Source organism: Glycine soja, chromosome 18 (assembly GCF_004193775.1).
Source record: "Glycine soja cultivar W05 chromosome 18, ASM419377v2, whole genome shotgun sequence".
Taxonomy (NCBI): domain Eukaryota; kingdom Viridiplantae; phylum Streptophyta; class Magnoliopsida; order Fabales; family Fabaceae; genus Glycine; species Glycine soja.
Window position 1 is genome coordinate 51,955,789 of NC_041019.1, and position 10,932 is coordinate 51,966,720.

Consider the following 10,932-nt stretch of genomic DNA (forward strand, 5'->3'; position numbering starts at 1 on the left):
GATTTTTCCCGTATACCACAGCTTAAATCCCGAGTTGTCTAATTCTTTCGCTTTTTCACCTATCCACTTAGTTTCTTGTAGGCACATAAAATTGATCTTCCTCCTCACCATAACATCCACTATTTCCATAGATTTTTCAGTAAGTGTGCCTATATTCCATGTACCAAAGCGAATCCTCCTGTCATGAACTAGCTTCTTTACCCACACCCGTTCACGAAAATGTGGGAACCCTTGCTTACTTTTCACTACATCCGGGCGGCGATGCAGCGGCCCTTGCTCTTTTGACACTGTACTTGAGCCATACAGCGCGTTGCTTCCGGGCAACGACCTAGCATTCACATTATTACGTAATTGATCCATGTCATAGAGATTCGACAAAGTTTTACGTTGGCCGTCGAAAGCCTAACACAACCTTCTCCTTTTATCCGGGCTTGGGACCGGCTAAAGAAATTTATAATACAAGTTGTTTCAAATTTCAATCTGGCCTAACACAAAAGAATTAACAATGACAAGATAATGTGGGAAAACATAGCCATCAATGAGGCCCTGAAAAATGTATTTCAAGAGAGTTACTTATTTTTTATTTTCTCTTAATCTAGCATTTTGGACCATTAGATATTAAAGGAAAGGATAAATAGTTATTTTTATTTCTGAATGTATAAAGCATTGGTAAATTCGTTTTTAAAAGATGAAAATTTAAATTTTAGTAAAGTGAAAAAAGTATGACAAATTCATCTATCTATTAACTTTCATCTATTACCGATAATGAAAAAGCCTATGTGATACATAGGGATGAAAATGTCACACCAATGATTGTTAACATGACTACTAAATAGATTGGATCAAAATTTCACTAAGTTTCCATTGGGCCAAAATGTTAAACTTGATTTTGTCATTATCTAATGTTGTCACGGTAGAAATTTTAGAGTAAGAGATAAATTATACTTATTAATCAATATTATGCTTATTATTATATTTATTGTAACTTATTTTTACTTATTGTAATATCATGCTTGCAACGATAAAAGGAAAAGATGAAGATTAAATTATATTTTACTTTTAAATGAAACTAAATTTAGGATCTGACAAATTAGTACAATGAAAATTTACTGACATCTTGATCCAATATATTCTACAATCATGTTAGCAATTTTTTTTTGTGATATTTTGGTTCATCTGTGTCTTGTAAGTTCTTTCATTAATGGTAATAAATAAAAGTTAATTGATGAATGAATTTGTTGTACTTTTCTCACTTTCGAAAATTAAAAGTTGAATTTTTATCTTTCGAAAAAATTTTTATCAATATTTTACACATTCAAAGATGAAAAATGATTATTTAGCATAAAAGAAAATAAAGAATAAAAATGAAAAGAAACTCTTTTAAACATATACATATATATATATATATATATATATATATATATATATATATATATATATATATATATATATATATATAATGTAAAGAGATCACGAGCAAACTCCCAAAAAAGTTACCCATAATATATTTAAGGTTAAATATAATTTTTTATTCATTACATTTTAGTATTTTTTTATTTTAATACATTAAGTTTTAAAAAATTATTTTAATCTATTTTAGTATTTTTTTTATTTTGGTACATAACTTTAAAAAAATTTATTTTAATTTTTTATATTTTCAAAAATTTTATTTTTTACTATTTCTTTCATTTTTCATTAAAAACATTACCTCTCAATGTTTAAATTTTTTAAATAATTAGTTATTTTAGATTTTACTGTTTTAAATTAATTATCTTACTTATATTTAATATTCAGTCTAAATTTATAATATTTTCTTTCGGATGTAATATAAAACACAACTTTAAAATCATAACACCAGAAAAACACTCAAAATAAAAATTAAAATAATGCATTTTGTATTTTATTAAATGAATAACATTTTACATCCATTCGCCACAAATCATTTGCACGCGGTTATAGGTGGAGTCAGATGGGGGAGGTGGAGGTGCCACCACTTAGGGGTGGGTAAACGGGCTCAGGTTCATGGATTGACCCGCGATCCACGTGGGTTATGAACCAATTTTTTTAAACAGTCCATGATTATATCATATTTTTGGGTCCGTTCCGCTTAACCCATGGACTATGCGGGTTTGGCCCACGGGATCCACGGGTTGCCCGCAGCCCGCATTAGGTTTGATTTGTGTGACCCTGACCCAATTATATTAGGTTTGATTTTTTCTTTTTCACTTTAAACTTTTTTTAAAAAAATAACAAATGAAGAAATATATTAGATAAGTAAAGATTTAAAGATAAAAATAAAAGATTTAAATTAAAAGATGATAAAGATAAAAAAGGATAAGATAAAAAAATAAAAGATTAAGATAAAAAAAGATAAGTGATAACATGCTAAAAATCTTCTTTTTTTTATATCAATTCTCATCATTTAAGCTAAAAATATTTGTTAAATAAATATTTTTAAAGATATTTCAATATATTTTTAGTATAAAGAGTAGCTCACATCAAATTTAGCAAGTTATCATAGTAGCAGGTTAATAACATTTTTTCTGCTCTTTTCTCCACCACACAGTCACGCACACTCGCAAGTCATACCACTACTCTTTCCCTTGCAAGAAAAACAAAACGCGACTCACACTCACGCAGTCACGCGACACACCACAGCGGCACAGCCTCGGCCCATCACCGCGCCACCACGCAAAGTACATCTCTTCTCTCTCTAGAACTTGTTTTTATCCTATTTCTATTGGGGCTGATTCATTATTGTTGTACTCTTAAATGTGGAGATGGAGAAGACTAAGGTACTTCAAATATTATTGAAGATGTTTAAATTTATTAAAATTAAAATTCTTTTAAAACTAAGCTCGCGAACTGACCCGTTTAACCTGCGGGATCCGCAGGACGGAGACGAATCAATTTATTTGATCCGTGTAAAAAGCGAAACAGACTGACCCAATCCACTGTTAATGCGGACTTATGCGAACGGACCTTACACGGGACAAACCAACCCGCTTACTCACTCCTACCACCACTCTCGATGGACAAGTCACTGATCTTGGTGAATGTTGTCCAATTTTTAACGAACATTATTTGTTGAGTAATGATGCTCTCCCATCACATCCTCTTTTATGATTCATTCATATTTCATTTTTTATTTTTGTTTTCGTCGCATCACATATTATATTTATTATTTTTTTTCTCTTTCATTTACCTCAATTCATCCCAAAATGGAATTGTTGTTTATAATTTTTCATTTTTTTTGAAGAAGTTAAAGTGTAGCCGGACAAGCACGACACTGTTGAGACCACCAATGAAAGATTAATATAAATATTAATTGTATTTAATCAAAAGAACACTTTTTTACTTTTAAATTATATCATGAATCAAATTATGAACTTAAATTAATTTAAAATAATATTACCTTTCATAATTCTATATAATTTATTTTAAAAATATTTATTATAATAATATTATATCGTAATATTCTATATATTTATTTTCCCTCGTGCTAATCTCTATAAATTTTGTATTAAGGTTTGTTTTATATTCCTAAAAATATTTAAAATATACATATCATAACTCTACCAATAAATTATTGATTCAAGTGGTCCTTAAAACTCTTGATCATATAGTAAACAGTTTCATAAAAAAAACTATCATATTAAAAGAAACTACAAGAACAATTTCCATTACTATCTTTTGTTTAATTTTCATTCACATGTAAAAAAAAATTATAGAGTTATTTACTTAATTAGAAATCAGTTTTAGAAATTTAAAATAATTATATAGAAAAATTAACAATTTTATATCATATAACAATCTATGATTGGATACAGTTTAAAAAGCTCTCTTTTATTTAATTTTGTGATAACAGTAACGTTAAAATTTGAATTGTTTTGCTTCTTAAAATTTGATTCGTTAGTATTTGATTCTCCTGATTCCATTGTACACGATTGTACCTTGCACACCAAAAATCAACACAGGCCAACACACTTGAAACACGTGCAGACCCACATGAACTTCAGCAGGCACGAGCATGGATGCTATGTGAAGTGTGTTCTCCTTAATTATTAACCGCAAGATCGATTTAATTTACGGTCCAAGTGATCCCAAATTAACTTATGATCACCCCCTATTTTGAAGGCACTCACTCAGCAACGAATCTTGAAAACTAACCGTTCATTTTGGTTCCCAATAAAATGAACAAAACACCCTTTGCCCTCATAAAACCAAATATTTCAGTTTGCACTTTCCACCAACTATTTGCCTCTCTTTCAAGTGACATCTTTTGAGTCTGTTCTGTGCTGTATCTTTCACTTGCCACAAATCACCACACTGAAAAGGTTGACCTTCTAACCTTAATTTTCAACTTTCCACATGATTTTGTCACGTACTAATTAATATAATATTATTTTCTACATTCCAAAACACAGTATTGGGATGTGAACTTTGCCTTTTGTTTTCGGTATATGCTAACAAGTGTGTCCTGTGTTAAGGAACTTTAAAGTAACAAGATTTTTAGGACACCGGTTAGTAAGATTTTTTTTTCTTCTTTTCATTCATAGTATCTCAATTCTGATTTCTTCTTATAAGTTATATAATTTGTCATATTATTGGTTTTAGTTTTTGACCATACATAAGTAAAATATTAGTCTTTTTTCTCCAAATTCACACCGTTCTCTCTTTAGTGTGTAGACTATAAGGCAGAAGAAGACAAAGGTTAAAGAAACCAAAGATGGATGTAGAAGCGGTGAAAAGGTCTCCTTCTCAAGAAAAATATGGCAGGGTTCAATCTGCAATAAGGTTGTTAGTGCTGGTTGTGTTTCTGGGTTGGATTTTCGTATGGATAGTGACTCCGACAAACACTTACCAACAAAAATGGCAGCCTCGGCTTCAAGCAAAGACTAATTCTATTTTTGGTGCACAAGGTCTCTTTTTGATTCAGCTATACATGTGCAAGAATCAAAATTCACTTCATGTTTACATTCCTTTAGTTTGCATATATCTGATATTTGATATCTAATATCCAATTATGATCTTCTTTTGCAGGTGCAATGCTTCTGGTATACACTTTTCCAATCTTGTTCATAGCTGTTTTGGGATGTGTGTACGTTCACATAGCCAAAAAAGGAAACGGTTTCGGCAAGGAAAGGTCCAATATTTTCTTATTCTTGATACCCGCATTTTGATTCTTATATCATATTTAATTTGTTCTATGCAAATTGTTTTAATTTGTTAGATAAGGAAAAGCTAGTTCTGATAATTGGCTTTAATTTGCTCCACCAGCTGCAGTAGTTATGGCAAGAAACGTGAGGTATCTATATGGAAGCGTTTGGTGCTTGTGAGAGGCCCTCTTGGCATAGTTTCTGGAACAGAAATGGTCTTCTTGTTAATGTTCATTGTTCTCCTAGTTTGGTCCTTTTCAATCTATCTGCATAATGGCTTTGCCAAAATCACCCACAAATCAGCAGCAGAACACGGTCTAAAAGTGTAAGGATATATATTCTTATCAAACACTTACATTTCAACAACTTGGTACATGCATGGTTAAAAAAAAAAAAAACATGTAATTTAAGACTTTTCTTTTTTAAATTAGAAATTACAAATTTGTATAAGTTTTCTTTACTTAATTTGCATCGGTAAAAGAAAATGTGCTGAGAAGAATATGTTAGAGAATGTATGATTAATAAGCAATTATTAGATAGTTAAGGATCACATAATCCTTGTTAATCTCTATATTATAGTGTTATTATTTTTTCCTCATTGACCAGCAAATTTTAAGTGTATCATATTGATATTAATTGGGATCATAGAGAAATCATATTCATGGTAACTTATCATTATTAATATTAATGATGAGGTTTAGAAGTTAGAAGCATAGTTATTAAACTTAGTTTGGATCAACCGGGTTGATCCGTTGGCTTAGGAACTGGACACCCTACCAGTCCAAATCACCTGTACTTGGATCAATTATGCATGTGATTCGGTTTGACTCGACATGACCCAATCTTGAACTCGTGACTCGACGGATCATGTATTTTTTTCTTTCAAAAGAACATCACTCATGGTAGAAAATTGAATTTATACCTTACACTTATGTTGTTTATAAATTTACTTATATTTTTACCAAACATAACCGCATCTTGAAATCTGAGTAATAAAGTTGTTATCATTTTTAATTTTTTCTTGACTAATTTGTGTGTGTATTAAATTTTAACTTAAGATTGTTTATATATACTGAATTCTGAAGAAAAAAAAGATGTTGCATGCTCAAAATTTTAAACAAGTTCATGATTATATTTCTAAATATGATGAATTTTATTAAACTTTAAATTTTAAGTGTACAAGTTATGAAATTATTTAGATTTTTTTAAAATATAAATTGGATCATATTGGTCAATTAATGACTCATTGGATCGATCCCTGATCCAGTGATTCAGTACCCTAACCGAGTCGTAACTTTTCCGAGCCTAAGATTAGTTAGAAGTGATGGTAGTTTTTTATTTTTCTTTTTCATTTTTGGCAGCTGGGAGAAGAAACTAGATATTGCATCTGTGAGGTTGGCCCTAGTTGGGAACATATGCTTGGCATTCCTGTTTTTCCCGGTTGCTCGTGGTTCCTCAGTGCTACCTCTGCTTGGACTCACACCAGAGAGTTGCATCAAATACCATATTTGGCTAGGAAACGTGGCCATGACCCTTTTCACTGCTCATGGTATTTGTTTCATCATCTATTGGACAGTTACCGATAAACTTTCAAAGGTTCTTAAAAATCCCTACTACTATCTCTCTTTTGGTGCATTATGAAATTTGAGTATATATGAGTAATGCAATATCTTCCTATATCATCTTGCTAATTTTCTTAATATTCAATGAAGTAAAAATATTAGTTACATTCATCTTTTATCTTCATTTAGTAAGTAGTAGAATTTGTTGGAAGATGTCTTCAGAAGACTAAAAATTATTGTCATGCATTTGTTACATATCATATATTATGTATCACGAGAAAATTTAATGTGTTCAAACTTCTATAGAGTATTGCATGAATCTAAGAAACAGAGACAATAAATTTGACTAGGGAAACGTGAGAGAAGATAGAGATGTTATAGTATACCCTTAAATGAGTTTCAACACGTCAAGAAAAAGGTTTCGACACGTCAAGAAAGAGAGGAAGAGAGGCAGTGGGAGTTAATTTCTCAGCAACATTACAAAACCTTTTAAATTTTTTATACTACTATTTCTCAATCAGTAATCCTTTAATGAGGCGTACTCACGCTAACTCACCAATTCAAGGTGTATGCATGTTCATCATTTTTTTTCCCCATAAATTCAACCACGATTACATTTAAATTTTTAATTTAATTATTCATTTGATATATATATATATATTTTTAAATTTCTAAAATTATGAACAACTTACATCTACATTGAGAAAAAATTGTGTACAATCACTTACAAATGAAACAAGCATTTCATATCCAATGAGTTGCTACCCATGTCTCAAACCTGTTACTACATTCTTCTATGCATGCCCATTGACAGTTATTTTATTTTGTTGTCTATAATATAGTATTGTAATTCTTTTGAGGGTAAATCTATATAATTGTATTTTTTATCATGTGGCTATGATTTTGTATCAAAGCAGATGCTAGAATGGAAAAAAACTGGGATATCAAATGTAGCTGGAGAGGTTGCTTTGCTTGCTGGTTTGAGCATGTGGATTGCAACCATCCCTCGCAATAGGCGAAAAGTTTTTGAGCTCTTCTTCTACACTCACTACCTCTACACCCTCTTCATTGTCTTCTTCATCTTTCACGTGGGCATTTTCTATGCATGCACTATTCTCCCCGGTTTCTACCTCTTCTTGGTTGATCGGTACCTAAGGTTTTTGCAATCAAGACGCCGAGTTCGTTTGGTTTCTGCTCGTGTTTTACCATGTGAAACTGTAGAACTCAACTTCTCCAAGAGCCATGGTATAATCAACATCACTATTTTACTTTTCATATCGGTTAAAATACTCTTTTGATTTCTCGTTTTATTTTTTAATTTCAGTTTAGTCTTTTAAGTTTAAATTTTTTACTTTAATCTCTTAAAATATTTTTATTAGATTAAATTAATTATTCCATCAGTTTATTACACCAATTTGATTAATTTGATAAAAACATGACAAATTATGAAAATGTTATGTCATATATTGTCACGTCAGCAAAAAATTAACGCTGTAAAAAAAATTAAGGAAAAATTATTTTGATCTAATAGATACTTTTAAGAGATCAAAGTGCTTTTTAAACTTAGGAACCAAACAGAAACCTAAAAATAAGATGACAAACAAAAGGGTATTTAGCCTTCTAGGTATACCTCTTGAGAAATGCTGTACTTTTCATGTTAAGATTTTTTTAGAGTAAATGTGACATGTGTTTTGGTTTATGGCAGATTTGACTTATAATCCCACAAGTATTATGTTCATAAATGTACCAAGTATATCCAAACTTCAGTGGCATCCATTTACCATTACTTCTAATAGTAATTTGGAGCCAAAAATGATGAGTATTGTCATTAAAGGAGAAGGAACTTGGTCCCAGAAGCTCTACCAGATGCTTTCAACCCCTTCTGCAATTGATCATCTCAATGTCTCAGTTGAAGGTCCCTATGGACCAGCATCAACCAATTATCTAAGGTCTGCATCTCAGAAGCATAAACAATTTTATAAGCAATTTAGACCCCTAACTTTTAGTAAGTGCTCTAATTTCCTCATAATAACTCTACTTTTTTATTGACTAGGTATGACACTATTGTGATGGTTAGTGGAGGGAGTGGAATCACCCCTTTTATATCCATCATCCGGGAGCTATTGTATTTGAACACAACATTCAGATATAGAACCCCAAAAGTTATCCTAATTTGTGCATTCAAGAACTCTTACTATCTCTCAATGCTAGACCTCATCCTTCCAAATTCTGGCACCCCCTATGATATGTCCAACATGCAACTACAAATTAAGGCTTACATCACAAGAAAGGAGGAGCATAGATTGGAAAACCATATTCACCTTCAACAAATATGGTTCAAACCCAAGGCAACAGATGCACCCATATCAGCTATTTTAGGTCCAAACAATTGGCTTTGGCTTTGTGCTATAATCTCGTCCTCGTTCATAATTTTCCTCATCTTAATTGGGATCATTACCCGATTCATCATTTTCCCTATAGACCATAATTCTAATAAAATATTTTCACAACCTTTGAGGTCATTCCTCAACATTTTTGCAATATGTGTGTCCATATCAATGGCAGCTAGTGCAGCTGTTCTTTGGAACAAGAAATACAACGACAGAGAAGCAAAACAGATTCAGAACTTAGAAGGATCATCATCAGCAGAATCCCCAAAGTTGAATACTGATGAAGGAGATAAAGAACTGGAAAGCCTCCCACAGCAATCCCTTGTTCAAGCTACAAAGGTGCATTATGGAGCAAGACCTGATCTAAGAAGTAAGTCATTTACCTATTACTTTAACTATGGCATAGAGATTCATCAATGAAATGAAATCATTTCTTATTCTTTTTCTAATGTTACAGGACTGCTATTGGAACTTGAAGGGTCAAGAGTGGGAGTTTTTGTTTCTGGACCCAAGAAAATGAGGCAAGAGGTTGCTGCCATTTGCTCATCTGATTTAGGAGAAAATCTGCATTTTGAATCCTTTAGCTTTAACTGGTAGTAAACGTTATAAAATGTGCATACTCAACCTGCGGATAGAGGCATATAGCTACTAGAAGCTAGTGGTCTCTGCTAAGTGCTAACTAAAGTTTAGTAGGTTTTTTTTTTTAACTTGTAGGTACAATTTTGTTGAGCAGTTTTGTTGCTTTAATTAAAGTATAAATTAGTTATTAAAAAATAATTAGGTCCTAAACAATGCTTCTTAGAAATATATTTTACTTCTTTACATAAAAGGAAAATAAAATTTCATTTAAAAATACAATTTGTCACAAAGGATACCAATTGTTAATAGAAAATTAACATATCATTGGTCTACGAGAAGTTGTGTTCAAATTTCTTAAGATTTTAAAATCAAGCATTATATATATAATTAGAACGGGAGACTTCATTAAAAATAATTCCTAAACGATCAATTTAATTCCTAGATTTATATCTCATTGTTATTTTAGTCCATCAAACTAAGAAGATATACAGGATTCTAGGTTTTTTTAGAGTTTCATTCAAGTCTTTGAAATTAACTTCAAGGTAAATGAAACCCTAAAAATTTCATAAATTTATTTTAAAAAAAAATTAGTTTTGGGGACTAAAATGACATTGACATATAAATTTAGGGACTAAATTGCTCATATGATAAAATGCTAAGATGCCAACTCTACTGCTTATGCTTCAAATTTAACACATTATTTTCATTTTTTTTGGTTTTGTCATAGAGTCTTTATCTGTTTGCTTTAAGGAAAAAAGAAAAAATGAAAGAAAGAGAAATGTCCAACCCAGATCATAATTAAAGATTCTCAAGTTAGATTATGTTTATTAAAAAGTTTTTTTAATAAATTTAAAAGCCGATTATGTTTAAATACAAAGAAAATATATACTTCATTTCAAAACTTTGGATGTTTTAACTTTTTATTTTTGTTTCAAAACATTGATTGTTTAGAATTTCAATTTATAAGGAGACCAAAAGTACAATCAAGCTAAACAGAAAATAACAATGTATAAAGAAATGCGTCTTGCTAACTAGTAACCTAAAAACATTGATTAAAGAATCAAAATATGAAAGTTTTTAATGTGAAAATCATAGGGTTCACCCAACAAAAAATCTAGGAGAGCACAATTTTACGAGTCCCAATAAACAACTTTCTATTCTTAGTTCCTTAATTAGTGTAATACGGACACTAGTTAGCATTTGCTAAAGAAATAGCATGCACAACAGGAACAAACAAGTCTA

At 30.9% G+C, this 10,932-nt stretch overlaps 1 protein-coding gene across 1 annotated transcript; it reads left to right on the top strand.

Moving 5' to 3' along the window:
• Nucleotides 1-4,210: 4,210 nt before the first annotated feature.
• Nucleotides 4,211-9,816, top strand: LOC114395865 (ferric reduction oxidase 2-like). Its single transcript, XM_028357731.1, has 9 exons — nt 4,211-4,337; nt 4,683-4,922; nt 5,044-5,146; nt 5,281-5,484; nt 6,521-6,755; nt 7,639-7,966; nt 8,427-8,670; nt 8,775-9,481; nt 9,569-9,816. Exons 2-9 carry the CDS (start codon nt 4,730-4,732, stop codon nt 9,706-9,708), a joined length of 2,154 nt encoding a protein of 717 aa, XP_028213532.1. The 5' UTR covers nt 4,211-4,337; nt 4,683-4,729; the 3' UTR covers nt 9,709-9,816.
• The last annotated feature ends 1,116 nt before the right edge of the window (nt 9,817-10,932 follow it).

Bases quoted from the DNA above. Each gene is read 5' to 3' on its own strand.
- LOC114395865 (XM_028357731.1), top strand. From the start codon at position 4,730: ATGGATGTAGAAGCGGTGAAAAGGTCTCCTTCTCAAGAAAAATATGGC. The intron at 5,485-6,520 runs GTAAGGATATAT...CATTTTTGGCAG, and splicing joins GCAGAACACGGTCTAAAAGT to CTGGGAGAAGAAACTAGATA. The intron at 6,756-7,638 runs GTTCTTAAAAAT...GTATCAAAGCAG, and splicing joins TTACCGATAAACTTTCAAAG to ATGCTAGAATGGAAAAAAAC.